The following is a 15,752-nucleotide window of genomic DNA, read 5'->3' on the forward strand; positions in this document are numbered from 1 at the left end:
TTCCTGGAGTGTTCAGTGTTAGGACAATCCCGGCGGATGCTCCAACAATAGTCAGCCATCATATGTACATCCCATCTACCTTGATGCTGTCCTTCCATGACCTTCAAATCTTGGTGGAATCTTTCACCTTGCTCATCACTGATGGCACCAAGGTTTTCCGGGAAGTTAGAAAGATAACTATGCAGAAAATGCATCTTGATGCTCATATTGCAACCAAGCATTTTGTAGCTCTCAAATTCTATGTAGTTATTTGCTCGTGTGATTCCAAGAAAATCTTTGACAATGGCTTTAAATGATAACCAAGCATTCTTTTCGACTTTTGACATTGTCCTGATGAAATGTTCATCTTTAATCTTTGAATCTGTGGACCATCAAACACACAGTCTCCTTCAAAAACAGTCTCCTTCAGTTGGCAGAGCTTTAACAAACTGCTTCATCAGACCCAGTTTCATATGCAGAGGTGGGAATATAATATTCTTTCTATCAACAAGTGGCTCATGTAGAATGTTTGGATCACTTGGTTTTATGGCAGATCTTGGAGGCCAATTCCTCTCACGAGCTCTGCTGTCCGACATGCACAGATAACGGGGATACTTGGTGTATCCGCGTTGCTGACCAAGAAGGAAGCATACCATTTTACGGTCAACACAGATGACCCAATTGTGTTGGTGATATTGGAACAACTCAATGACTCTCTTTATGTCTCCGAATTCCTCACAGAGAGAAACTGAATGGTCAATTAGGACTGACCCAAATATATTGCCATTGTGAGGGAGGCTGTCAGTGAAAGTTGTCATTCAGTTGAGGTATAGATTGGAATTCCCATGTCCTCCATTAACCCCCCTAGCGGTATTCCCGAGTGTGACTAGGGGTGGATTTTCTAGGGGTGGATTACCTTGTTCTTTAGCTATCCCACGGCGTCCTGCTGGTCCCCGAAGGTCCTGGAGACAGGTTCTCCTGCTCCTGGTGATCTGTCTGCCAGCAGCGAAGCATGTACCAACGAAACCCTATAGATCTCGTCTCTGCAGTTCAAACAATTTTCTATTGCATTCAATACAAATAGCTGTATTGAGTCCAATACAAAAAAATATTCATATAATAAATATATATAATTGTATTTTTTTATGCTACTGTACACTTACGTTTAAATTTTTTTTTTTTTTTTAACAGATTTTTGTGTTTTGTTATTTAAAGTTTATTAAATATTGGTGAGTTATGCCTAAGAATTATAGCCTACAATGAAAAATAAATTTCCATGCAAAAAATTGTACCGCATGGAAATTTGGACTGAATTAGACCGCTAAGGAGGTAAACCAGGTATGTTTCGGCAATTCACAAAGCCACTGTCAGTTCTAAAGTACTGCAGAAATGCAATTTTTCTGGTTCAAAAGTACGATACCTGTGATCCTTTTTCAAGTAAGTTTTTCTCACGCAGTCTTGATGCTAGAAGTTCGGAAGCCTTCTTCGATAGTCACAAATCATGTGCCAAATCACGCAACTCATGCTGATCAAATCCCTTACGAACAGAGTCCTCTTCAATTTCAAACTCTTCATCACTGTTGTCACCTAGTTCATCACCATAATCATGTTCTTCAAGAAAGGGTAGTGTAACGAAAACTGGCACTGGGATTTCATCTAAATGAGCCACTGGGCGTATAGCCGATGGTAGACTAGGATATTTTATGTTACATTTATTTTTCTTGTTATATCGTGAAGTTTTCACTATACAAAAGTAACAGTCACTAAAATGATCTCCTGGCTCTCGCCAAACCATAGGTATACCAAATGACATCTTATCAGGTGTTCCTTTTGTCCACATCCACAAACCCTTGACACACTGTTTGCACACCTTATTAGGGGCCCAAGACTTAACTTGATCACCAAGTTTAACTTTGAAATATGCCAAATAGGCTTGCTCCACAAATGTGCTGATGTTTGCCCATTAGACTGGGAATGGTGAAACTGCCACAAGTATAACAAAATAAATCAGGGTTGTTTAGGCATGTACGATGAAAAATTGCAGAGCCAGACATCTGATTAAAAGAAAATACGAGTATAAGTATAAAAATAAATTTCGCTTACTCACTACGTAGAGCAACCTCTGACCATACTGTCTTGCGTGTAAATGAATAGCATATACAAATCTATGCTACAGTAATTGAAATAATAAAAGCAGTGGAGAAAAAACATGACAGGATAGAAGAAAACTAACTGCACTTCCAGAATAGGCAATACCTATTTTAGTGTAAATAGGCTTAAAGATTGAAGTCAACAAAAAATTTGTTCAAAAATGTTCCCTAGTGTTATTTAATACCTTTAATTAATGTAATTTAGAATACATCCATTGACTAAATATTTGCAACTAAAAGGTCTAATCCAAAATATCTTTATGCAATATAATGACAAAAAGATAAATAGGAGAAAACCAGGACAAAAGTCAGGCATATCAAAAATTACTTGTAGTTAACATTGCAATAATAACCCAAAATGTATTAACTGAAAGTACTGGCTGATAATAGTTAAAGCAGATGGTACATTAAATAAAATTAACATTTTCACGCATTAATGTAATGTATGTTATGTGATCTAGCAAACAAACTCCAACAGCACAACTGCAACAAACAACCACAAAAAAACATGAACTTGTTCTACAAATTCCGGTTTAAACTGCATAATAACAGTAGTGGCGAAGTTCAGTTTAAGCTTCTTTTGCGTAATGCAAGGAAAGGCTAGAAAAGTTATATTTTAAAAGGATGGGTTACGGGTAATATACAGTATAGAGTTTTAATTATATTCCAGCACTAAGAAACCACTCATTGAGAAGAAAGGTAAAGGGTTTAATCTCTGTAGCTTGTACCTAACTGAACATATACATGCACACAAAAATGTGTCCTTTCATGTTGTAATTTGTATTCAATCCTTATCTCTTTAAATAGCAGAAGTGATACTAGAAGGAAGTAATCTGAACATGCTAAGGCCCCAGCTGGGTTCTAGTAGAATGACAATGTGATTTTAGAAAACTGCTGATCACTAAAATATCTGCCATATGTGACATCTATAAAGAATAAAGAACACAAGGAAGTCAAGTGAAAACTACGCCAGAACACAAACTCCCAGGAGTGCAGAGGGTCACAGAATATGTCAGCAAATAAAGTTACTTGGTATCTGCCTTAAAACATTCCAATTGTAAATTATGTCTAATCTGTCCCATAGCTTGACAATGTTAAGACATGTATTACCATCCAAATCTAGATCTAGCCAGAAATCATTCAGGCTTTTCTAAGCAGAGGAAGCCCCTACGACAGCAAACTCTACAGAGATGTCCAAAAACTAAAAGCTTAAAGAAGAATTTTGCTAGGTACTTCCTTCTTCTAAACTTTCCAATCTGGCCTAGTAATTCAAAAAAATAATTTTATTTCTAAAAAAAAACAATTACCTGAAGCACACAAACAAAAAAAAATGTAAGCAGTTTTTTGGCAGAAAAGACTGTATGTCTCTTTTGGCAAGCCCCTTCTTTTCTTAGCATCTATTAAACTTTTTACACAGCCTTCAGAGCTTGTACAGTGCAGTGCACACTCTCAGCATCAGTAAGTTGCAATAGAAAGAAGACTAAAGTTGCGATAGCAACTTCATCAGTCATGTATAGGAGTTGCGTTGTAACTGACCATCAAATAGTTAAATGATAAGGACACCAGTAGGACAGATGCTTTTGTAAAGATAGTGCTGGCAGCTATTGAGTTGAGTTATCATTTTATGTACCTCTGCAAAAAGCTTATGTAGTCTACAGAATTCCCACAGAGATGACAACTTTATAAAAGCCAGCATTTCCAATAACTAGCAACATTTCCCCATGTGACAGTGTTTGGGTCTCATGATATGACTCCAAGGGTACCCTTAGGCTAAGTGATTTCTAAAGAGTATTCATGGCATTTTGCAGAGGACGTAAAAATCTAAAAGATCCTAGGCTTATGCTTTGTGTTCTTGGGTGGTATTATTTTAGCTTTTCAACTTTTAGCACACAATCACTTTACTGTTCCTTAAGTTTCTAGTTTTTAACAGTGTGGGAGATATAGATCACCTATAAGTGAAAAAATTAATTAGAAAGTTATTAAAAGTCACTACTTCTCATCATACCATAGATGAGAAATTTTCTGTGCAAAAAGCAATAGTTCAATAGGGTAGTTCAGTGATCTCTCCTTGTAGCACCTGGCGATGTTCACGGTGACAATACAAATCACCGATTCCAACATAAAGTATGACTAAATTAGGAACAGTTAGTAGGGGGGCTTTCAGCATACACCAGTATGCTATTAGAGAATTCCCAGGCTAAGAAAAACAAACATTAACATAAAGTAAAATATACATTTTAAAATCTATTCATTTTCCTTACATTTTCCTCATTTTCACCGTATGGTTCTTCTCCATTTTGTTCTCTCTTTCTTTCCTCTGTGACATCTTCCTGTACCTTAACAAATAGAAAGCATCAATAGGATTTCAGATTTCCTTTTGAATTGAGCAAGGACCAACACTATCAATGTCCCTATGTCAGCTTTATGTATATACATCACAGACTACCAAACATGATTTTCAAGGCAATACATATATCATAGTACAATGAGTAAAGCCAATAAGCAGCTAAAAACTAAAGGATGTCTGATGCAAATGTAACCTATAAACACCACTTTTATGTCATAAGCCACAATAAAAACTAGTAGCTGGTAAAAATGGAATAAATGATAAAGGTACACAGTGACCACTTTGTTATATTCTACGATATAAAACAGTTCTTCACAGCTTTTCCTAGTAAAAAGACCACTATGCCTAATATTAAAGATAAATGAACAGACAAAACCATAAATAAAACGTGATATGTTTTCAGTCTGGAAAAAATATAGCTTGAGCATCATGTATAAAGAGTAAAGTGTTGTTGGAATAAAAAAAAAAAAAAATCAGTATGTATTCTAGATGGAATATGAGTCTGGGACGTTAATCTCACAAGCCATCAATCCACTTGTCCCCAGTAACCTTAGTTAAACCATGTGCGACTCCAGTCGTGAAATTAGTTGCAGTCACTGGACTCATATGCACAAGTCTGTGTTTTTCATACTATTCCAAAGGTGTCTGGATCGCTGACCCAATAAGAGCATCCTCTGGGGAACAGTAATATTTATTTGAAGCTGGCAAATAATATTATAGTGTTGATAAAAGGGCATGGTTGACATACTTCTTCTTCTCCTTCCTCCTGGTATTGTTCATCAACATTGTCTTCTTGTTGATCAGGATTTCCAGCCATCTTTAAAAAGCAATAAACAACATTTATTAATGTAAATGAATCACAAATACTACAATGTGTGTTAAGGGGAATCAAACATATTGTTTGTTACACATTTTTGTCCTACTCTTTATCCAAGTCATGTACATTGATGCACCAAAGATGACAACGATTTCTGCTGGTGACTCAAAAGTAGACTGTGGTCCCATCAATGTGAGCACATTACCTAGGAAAGGAAGTTTATCATTGGCACTTTTTTAGCCTTAGGCTTTTAATTGTCCTTTGCATCTGTACATTTAATATACCACAGTAAACTGTGCACTTTCTGCTTTAGCCAGATTTCTTGCAGCTAGGGCTATAAACTGAAATTATTTTTCATTGCTGTATTTTGATACAGAGCAAATGGGGGAATTTCATTAAAAATAATTACTGTGTGTTGTAGTAAAAAAGGTTGCTAGCCATTTGCTATGCAAGTGAAGCATAAAAATGTGTGTTTTCTATGAGCATTTGCTTGGAAAGCAGGATGAGGTCTCTGGGTTATCAGATTGCTGACTTTCTCTTAGCTTCCTGTCTTGTGGAGTTCTTCTGCCTCCAAGTGACTCTAACTGGCACTTTATTCAGATACACAGCAAAAGCGCTCACCACTAAATGCTCTTGTTTCTCTGGTTGGTCGTGCTGCTGCCTCTGCTCTTCATTCTCATCTTGCAGGTTCTCCTCTCGTTCTTGTTCTGCCTCTTCAAATTCATCTTCTCCTTGATTATTGGGATCATCTGCGGGGTTCACATCCTCGGCAGCAGCCTAGTGTATGTGCATAAATCATGTTACTATAACACTGGAAATTCATTTGTTACACCATAGTAATGTGTTGTGTCTCCAATTGCTATGTTTCCTGTGTTATACAAATGAAATTAACCTTGTTTTTACTAAATAGAATACAGAGTTTTAATTACATTCACATTTGGGATAAACAAGCATATCTTTTATTAAGTTCCAGTGCTGCTAAAAAATCTTCAAAAAAAATGTACTTGAGAACAATTTGTCTTACAACATTGCTTTATAGTTCATATTATACTTACAGAAGCAATAATGTATCCTTTAGAATGACAACAGGTTTCTTATAAAATGCATGAACACAAATTTATATTCAGAATCAGAAATTATGTCCTGTCTCAGACACACTGAAGTGGAGACAAGTCAGATGTGATTCTCATAACATTGGGTACATTAACAGACATACTAAATGAATTTCTAACAACAACTGGAGCCGGAGTAAAACTGAATAAACTGAGAGCTTCCTATAATTTTGGGCAAAGTTTTGACCTCTGAAAGTGTAAAAAGTATTTAAACAAAATTCCCTGTCTAAAAAATTCCAGTCTAAAAGTACCATTACAGTCACTAACTTCTCTCCTAAAAATTACCTCTACTAATTTGATTTTACATCAATGTTTGTTCTTTTGTAGAACAGATAAATTCTGAATCTGTGTTTTGCTAAAACTATACTAAAAAGTGACTGACATGATAACACGTGTGTGTACCTCAATACAAACTTGTCTTGATTCCAGACAAACTTTTATGAGCTCTCAATGGCTTCATAAATGAGGTTACATTTCTTGACACTAATTAATGAGAAAGATAACATTACTTTATCAGTTTTCATCATACATTTATACTCATAGTTGCCATTACTGCACTTAAGGATTGGTTACAAAGCTCATCTGTTGTTATGCAAAACATTTGATTTCCTACAAAGTTATGTATTTGCATTTTCTAGCCATATAAACAGGTTTACTTATTTACAACATATCATTATGATTTCTACTTAAGGTGTTTCCATATATCACACTTACATCTTGCCGCTCTCTGCTTACAGGCTGCTGATCCATAGCTTGCTCCTCATTTGCATCCTTAGCAATATTATCTGCTTCTTCAGCTTCATCTTGATGATTCTCTCTGTCATATGCTGCAATGCAATGGCATGACATAAGATATCTATTACATGATAACAATAATGAAGGTCTTACGTGTTATGATTCCTTGCAAAAACAGAAGTTTTACATAGAATTTCACTGGTTTTGTTTTATGAGTTAGACAATGATTGATAAACATTTGACTGAAGGGAAAACAAAACAGATTGATCTGTCCTGATATATATATATATATATATATATATATATATATATATATATTATATTATATTAAATAGGTCATGGGAAAAATCTCTAATAGAGATAGAGAAAAACAGGAAGGTTGGAGCTTCTATCCATGCCTTTCTATTCTGGTGAACACTACTCTTCTTATTTCCAGTGTCACAGGGACAGATAAGGAGGGAAAAATCTTCCCAATGGAGTCACAGACAAAAATAAAAAACTGACAGAATGTAATTAATTTTCAATCTCCCATACCATTTTCTTGCAAGTTAGGCTTTAAATTTAATTAGCATATCATATGCAACAACCCTAAAGCATGTTTTCCAGTATTAAACAACATCACATTAAATTTATATAAGAAATGAAACATAATATAGCTAAGATATAATTGCACAGACTAAAATTTACAAAAAATTTTTAATGTTTGCATGAAAATGCCATCATCTAGGGCAGTGGTGGCGAACCTATGGCACACGTGCTGGAGGGGGCACTCAGCCCCCTCCTTGTGAGCACGTGCTCCCCACCTCGGCTGGCCTCCCATTGGCTGTGCCATTGTCCCTCTGTCAGCCTGTGCTGGCTGTGGAATTTCCCTTCTCAGTTAACCCTCTGAATACCAGGCTGTGGGGAGGAGAGACAGCTGATGTGTATTGAAGCTGATGTGTCTTGATCCAAAATTGAAAGGATGAAAGTACAGAGGAAGAGAGGAAAGTGAGGGAGGGGGTAGGCAGACATGGGGGGGGTTCCTTGTTTTGCTCTGTCCTAGTTATGGGAAGTTCAGTATGAACTACTAAGCTGAAGAACAGTCTACCTTAGATGCAATTGTATTTGTGATAGATTTTCATCCCCTTAAGGTAAGTGCCTGATGAATGTAATAGCTCTTTGGAAATCCGTGAAAGCTCTATTTATATTGTAAAAACAGGCAGCCGGTTAGTTGAGCCTTTTTTTATATAGTTTATCAAGGGTTTATCCCCTTGTTTGGAAATTACTGTTAATTGTATAATTGAACTGTTTTGACCAAAGTGTAGCTTCTGCACTTTATGTGTAGGAAGGAATTTGGAAGTAATAAGGTTATCATATTGGCAGAATAAAGCTATAGATGAACTGATAATATGCACTAATATGCAATGCTGTCACATACATGTACTATTTGATCAACAGTTTAAAAGTTTATATTTTATATACATTGGTGTATTTCCGTTATATTTACCTTGTATTTTGTGATTATGAAAAAAAAACAATAAAAACAAAACAAATACTATTAAAAAAAAACAAAACAACACCCCCCTGCATATTTATAAAGGGCTTGTCACACTGAATAGCACTTTTGTTGTTATATGCTGGGTTGCCATACTTTGTTAATGCCCCTCCAAACTTTTGAAAATTGACTACTTGGAACCCTGTAACTGTGTTGCTGTCCACGGTGCTTTATAAAAAAAAGTGTGTGCAATATGCTGCATTGATATGCAATTGGCATGCGTTTAGTAAAACTCCCTGCATTACTGTAATGTGAGCCAGCCCTTAAGCTTCAATCTGGGTGTTTTTTGATTCACCCAGTGATGTCCTCTCCTTCACTGATTAGACTGAAAATTGAAATATTTAAAGTGTATGCCCAGGCAATATATATATATTTTTTATAGTTTTGCATAGAGCAGGGAAAGGGTAAAACCCCTATGAGGTTATTATTATTTTTGTTGTCTGCACCCTACTAGGAAGGATGTTGATAATTTTCGTCTTAGTTACCGAAATAAATGGAGACAGTAATTCTGCACTGTGGTGATGGCATCTAGCCTCGATGCCTTTAAGAGGGAATCTGGACACATTTCTGGAGGAAAACCCATCAAGGGTTACTAGGGCGGAGAGCTCAGACTGTGACCCCAGATCAGGTTGGTGTTCATTGCTGGTGTCCGGTTATGGATTGGTTCTGTCATAGAGAGCGATTGCTGTACATTGCATGAATGACATCCACACTCACTGACATCTGTTCTGTGCGTCCACTATACAAAAGGTTACAATGCCCATAATGTACAGCGCTGCGTAATATGTTGGCGCTATATTAATCCTGTTTATTAATAATGATAATAAAAATTAAAAATGTCAATGCATATCAACAGGTTGAGTTTACCTGACATCACATGACGCGTGTAATGCTTGCTGTGCTGGGATAGGTTGGTGTGCAGGGTTCAGCTCTCTATGGCCTATGTGTGTGCTATTTTTGGAGGACAGGACAGATATGGCACTGGGATTGTTAGGGGGAACGTTGTATCGGCTGCTGTCCATAAGAACCAACCTGGGCTCCTGCTAATGGGAAAATGAAAGCTTGTATGGATGATCAAGGTCAGCACGCCTCCTGTGTATGGGAAATGTGCGCTACACCTCCACTTCATCTTATTTACGGGCAAATTCCCCAAGAAGTAGGTCCAACACATGTAAAGCAAAGGTGAATCAAAGGTTGGAAATGCACTCAGATGCCTTTTTTAGAGCAGGCAAAAAGCTGGTGGTCAGCAAATTTAAAAGGAACCCCTGTTCTATTATGTTCATCCCTGAGAAAAATTATGAGGGATAAATGGCTAATTGCAAAAAGTATTTAGGGTGGGAGGGTCCTTCACTTAGGTTCGAGGAGTAAATGGAGACTTTATATAGTTTTGCCTACCCCAGAAAACAAACATAGGAATCAAAGAAGACCAGAAGGGTTTTTCGTCATTAGGTATAGTGACAAAAAGTAATTTTACTATGTAATATTGGCATTACTGTATTATGTATTATTGCCATTTTAATGTACAATAATGTAATGTACAATAGTAAGGATATACAATGGTGTAATATTACAAAAGTGCAAAGGTACATTAACCACTGGGTGGCACTAGACAGAGTGCATCCTAATATCATGTTATTCTGGACTTTTTGCTATGCCCAAATTGACCTGAAGTCTATGGGTAAACATTCAAATATAGGGATAGCAGCCTTTATATATAGGTTTAAACCGACACGTTTCACCAGAGAGCTTGGCTTCCTCAGGAGTAAGTAAGGGCTTGAAAAGTGTAAGCTAAAGAAAAAAGAAGGGTAATACAATATATCAAGTACAGAAATATATATACATAAAAAGATTTTGTCAGAAATAATAAAATAAGTAAAACAAAATAGCATAAAGAATTGATCAGGTAAACACCTTAGTGTATACCTATAAACAAGGTAATTATAGGTATAGGGTAAATAATACAAACAACATATTTTAATTGGGCCATGGGTAGATTTATACAGGTAACATGCACAAGATCATTTTAGTGCAGCTTCTGCCTAAATATACAGTATTTAAAGTGTGATCTTTTTTTCTGAAATATTGTTCTAAACATTCTTTCTGCACTGCAGCGATGGTAGATTTGTAATCAGATGTCGCAACCAAATGTTTCATAGGCAGGACTTAAAAAAATAGCTTCAATACACAAAAAGTCACAATTTTTTCAACTAGCCGTGTGTGTTCCACAAGTGATTTGAGGGCTTACTAAAGGCTTACAATTCCAGGTATAACAAGTAGATGCAAACAAAAATATAATGGCTTCAATACCTAATATAAAAAAATAAAATGATTTACAAATGGTGAAAGACTATTTTAATTCCAATATTCATTCTAAATACATTTTTGTTCAGGCAAACTCTATACCTATCGATGGAAATGAGCTTAACATATCCATGAGTGCTAGGATCCATCATTGAGTGCTAGGATGGTATCTGCAGAACACCAGAGGTGCCCCAGTTTTTTCTGGTCTAATGATTTTAACAGGAATGAAATTATATTCTTAGGAACTGTAATTGAAAGGTCAGTCCTTGCCAAACTGATTTTGAGTTTCTGGTAGACTCTGGTATTCAAGTACACTGCCCTTACATATTGTATGCATTTTAATGACTCCAGTGGTAAGATTTCTATGTCTGGATTACCAGGCCACACCATTCAGTTAATTCTAGCAAGAATAGGAATGTTTGTGAGAAGTAAACAATACCACATACAGAAATTAGAGCACAGACATCAATCTGCTAGACTCTCTAAGCAATATCATCCATAGACATTATGTAAACCAGCAAAATTGTTGGGTTTTGACCAGTGTCTGCTTGACTAAACTATGCAATTATGTATAGAATTAGTGACCCTTATTACCTATTCAACAGCAGTATGTTGTTCTAGGGCTTCGGTTGGCTTGGTTGCCTTTGTAAATTTTCATATAGCCTAAACAGGACTTACCTTTCATAGGTTTAACTACAGTTTCTATTATTTCTTAATATAAACCGACACTCCAAAAAAGCAGTTACACTGAATTGTGCATATAAACATTCAGAAGTTCATGGTGAATGCTGTAAAGTTTCTGTACTGCCTTACAAATTCTGTAAGGCACAGTGAGAAAAGCTTATGACAGTACACTGACTCTTTTAGTGAATTGATGGAAATTTAATGCCGGAATGTCGGGCTGCTATAGATGCACATATCAAGACATTATATACAATCTGTACAGGCTTGATTACATGGTACATCTTTTCAACAAGGTTTGCATTGTTAAATGTAGGCAAAAGGTTTCTTGAAAAATGGTTGTTTAATATTCTGGATTGTAAATTTTCTTGTGTAAAACTTTTAATAAAAATGTATTGAAACCAAATGTAAGCAAATAGTTTGCTGTAAGCTGTGTAGGTAAAGTATTGGTATACATGGATGTCACATGCCGAATGCTTTTAACATAAGGTTTACACTTCTATTTATTAAATACTGGAAAGACAAATAAACCTGTTCTAAAAGATCAGCAACTTTTGAACAGAAATGTGCTCAATAAAAATAATGTAGTTATAGATAAAATATATCACAGGGATTGTAAGAGCATTAAGTATAAAACCATATAGAGTATATCAGAATAGCTTTGTACTAACTTGTGCATGTTATTTCTTTGAGTTAATCTAATTTTGGTATGGATTGCATCTTTTTCACACATTGGGTCACGTACAAACAGGCTTTGTTTGAAGATAAAGACATACCTCCCCCTTCTTCAACATGTTGCTCTTCTTCTCCTTGAACAATATCATGATCCAGGTTATCATACTGCCCATGATCCCTAAAATGACAGAGGTACATTTTTCATTCCGGGTTCTGAAAAAATACCTGGTTAATCAGTGTTCATCCTCATTTTTTTTTTTTTTTTTTTGTGTCAATATTTTATTGTATCCTATTGTAAGCCACATTTTGTATATTTCCTTGCTTGAGTTCTTCAATAAAAAATTCAAATTTAAAGTAAAAGTTGCAGGCTAGCAGGTTGTTGACATCATCTGCCTTTTCTGCAATAAAAAAAGCAACTTGTCTGTTCACAATTTTATAAATAATAAATAAATTGCACTCCATGCATGTGGGAGTTACTCTATTCCAGTTTGGCTAATCAGCCACCAAAGATCCTAAATTGGAAAGAGGGCCAGGTAAAAACATACTCACTTCCCGAGATGACAAGAGATCTTCGTAATTTCAAACACGTAATTAAGTTTACTTTATTGCAGAAGGGACATGACCTGTCTAAACAACCTGCCTGTTTGCAATTTTTACTTTTACAGTATAGTTGTTTTAAAAAATCTTTTTTACAATTATATTTACTCTACCACTATGACATATGTCATATAATTTTTAGTGTAACTTACTATTAAATATGACGTGGAACTGGAAGAGTCAAGGTAGTATATATGTGTTGCAATAATTTCTCCATGTTCCCAATCTAATTTAGTTTTTCTCAGATTATATCTAGCTGTCCCTTCTTATCACAAAATTAATGAGTTTTACCGTATTGTAATTGTGCAGAAATCTTTAATACCTATCAGAAAACTCATTCAACTTGTCTTGCCTCCGCCCATTCAGATTGTTATTATGCATTTGCTGCTGTTGTAGAACGTGTTGGTGAAGTAGGTCCTGATGCTCTTTTAGATATCTGGCCTGTTCTTCTTGCTGGGCTGCTAACTTCTGCTGCTCCATTCGCTCCTCATAGGCAGATTTAAACCTGATTTCAGGTTTTATAGTTTGATCCCTCTGTAAAAAAAAAATTATAGAAACACAACTTAGTTATCTTTTATACCAATAAAGACGAACACAAAAGGTGCTGAATATACAGTGTTCTTTTAGAGAACAAAAACTGTGATAAACTGAAAAGATCACACCTTTTTAGCAGGATTACCACTTAAGAGTATTAAAAAATGATAATTACTTAGGAATGGCAAGGGGTATAATGGGAACAGTGATGTTTATTTGGATGGATGCATATCACCAATATTAAAGTGGAAAAATGAGAATTAGTAAAACATTGAGTTTCCGATCACCGATGTGTGTTAATTACATTATGGCAATAAATCATTGGTTGCAAAAAATAAAAAATAAAAAAGTTTTGATATAGAACCAACATATTATGCAGCGTTGTACATTAATTAGGGGTTTCAAATGACAGACACATACAAACAGTAGGAGAGGACCCTGCCCAGAAGAGCTTGCAATCTAAGATGTGGGGAATGTAGAACACAAATGAAGTGGGGATGTGGAATAGTGAGTGAGTAGTGAGGGTTTAGGAGACAGAACAATATGAATAATCATGTTTCACTTTTGAAAAAAATGGGTTTTGAGTACTCTGTGGAGCAAGTAGGAGCAAGCCGAACAGAAAGAGGAAGAGAGTTTCAAAGAGTCAGAAGCAGCTTTAAAAAAATGTCCTAATGTTGTATGTGTGATGAGGTTATGGGTGAGGAAGTCATTAGTAGGTTATTGATGGAGCAAAGACAGCGGATGGGGGTGTATTTTTCTAAGAGGTCAGAAAGGTAAGCGGGACAAGAACTGTGGAAGGATTAGAAAGCAAAGCACAGGAGTTTGAATTTGATTTTAAGGTGAAATGGAAACCAATAAAGAGAACTACAATGTCAGGCTTCAGAAGAAAGGAGTGGTGGGAAGGATGGATGAGTCTGGCTGCAGAATTCATGATAGAGAGCATCTGGTTAGTGGAATACCAGATAGGATATAATATTGAAAAAAGCCACCATTTTAAAACAAGCTCCCAAGTCTGTCAACGCACTTAAACTCTACCTAACGCAGTCCGTCAATGCAAAAAATTACATGGCATTCCCCCAAATGCATAAGACAATATATAATCTAAACAGAAGAAGAGCCACCTTTGGGGTGACTTTTCTGTACTGGAGAACTTGGCAGTGGCCAGTTGGTAGCAAGTTACTAACAGATGTTGGTTGGCCTAAATACTTTACCTAAAAGAAGTGAAGAGTTTACCAATGTGCATAGTGGTATATATTAAGCAATCACCATCACAGAGACCATTACATTTCATTACTAGGCTTTTTGGTGGCCACACCAAATGCGCTTCTGCTTTCACACTGAAAACAGAAGTGATTATAAGCAGCTGTACACTCACAATAAAAATGTAGTAAGATGGGGTACACAAAGCCATTACCTCTATTCTCATTTAAAGAGTACACAATATTTTAATCTCATTACTTTAAGCTTCGATAGTTAATAGTACACCACATAAAGATAGATATTTAAAGAACAGCCAACACAAAAATTGGCCAAGATCACACATTTCAATGTTTCTCACCCTCTCGTGTCCTTGTAAGATGTTAGTCTCTTCTTCTCTTTCTTCATCTTCTTCATTGGCTCCTGCTCTGTGTTCATCTTCAGATTGCCTGTGCTGCTCCTGCTCTTCCTGTACTTGATCCTGATCTTCCACCAATCTTTCTGGCTTTCCCACCTGTTCCATTTCTTCTTCTGCTAGCTCTTTTTTATTCTCTTCTTCGACTTCCACAGGATGCTCTGTAACTACTCCAGTGTCCTGAGGTGCTCCAGTGTCCTGATCTTCCTTATGAAGTTCAGGCCTGTCTGTGTCCTGATGTTGAGCCTCTTCATTAACATTCTTGCTATGTGTGATTATACTTTCATGCTCCTGCAGGGCCTGGACATTTGTCTGAAGAACAAAATGATCATACAAAATTACTTAAAAGAATTATAAATCTGTAAACTTACCAATCAAGACTATTAAAAACCAAGTTACATACTTTTAGAGCATTTCTGATCCAACACAAAACCAAAACTAATGATATGTTTTTGGGGAAAAAAAAGGATCTTTAACCCCCCTAGCGGTATTCCTGAGTGTGACTCGGGGTGGAAAAAATTGCAAAAAGTGGTAACCCCGAGTCACACTCGGGGTACTTTAGAGGGTCCCCCTTACCTTATCCCCGCGCTCCAGCGGCGATCTCACGATCCCGCTGTGATGGCGGGGCGCTTCTCCGTCGGGGGGGGTGGCCGGGCGGGAAATTTAAAAGCAGATTAC

General features: G+C 36.3%; 1 protein-coding gene across 1 annotated transcript in view; it reads right to left on the reverse strand.

Moving 5' to 3' along the window:
* The window catches only part of GOLIM4 (golgi integral membrane protein 4), a 64,176-nt gene that overhangs the window by 2,863 nt on the left and 45,561 nt on the right, over positions 1–15,752 (reverse strand). The window contains exons 8-14 of the mRNA XM_072410143.1: positions 15,021–15,386; positions 13,251–13,462; positions 12,433–12,509; positions 7,120–7,232; positions 5,915–6,070; positions 5,225–5,293; positions 4,391–4,465 (exon numbers count right to left, since the gene is read on the reverse strand). Coding sequence (XP_072266244.1) covers positions 4,391–4,465; positions 5,225–5,293; positions 5,915–6,070; positions 7,120–7,232; positions 12,433–12,509; positions 13,251–13,462; positions 15,021–15,386 — 1,068 coding nt within the window. The remainder of the gene's footprint in view (positions 1–4,390; positions 4,466–5,224; positions 5,294–5,914; positions 6,071–7,119; positions 7,233–12,432; positions 12,510–13,250; positions 13,463–15,020; positions 15,387–15,752) is intronic.

This window comes from Pyxicephalus adspersus, chromosome 4, assembly GCF_032062135.1.
Source record: "Pyxicephalus adspersus chromosome 4, UCB_Pads_2.0, whole genome shotgun sequence".
Taxonomy (NCBI): Eukaryota; Metazoa; Chordata; class Amphibia; order Anura; family Pyxicephalidae; genus Pyxicephalus; species Pyxicephalus adspersus.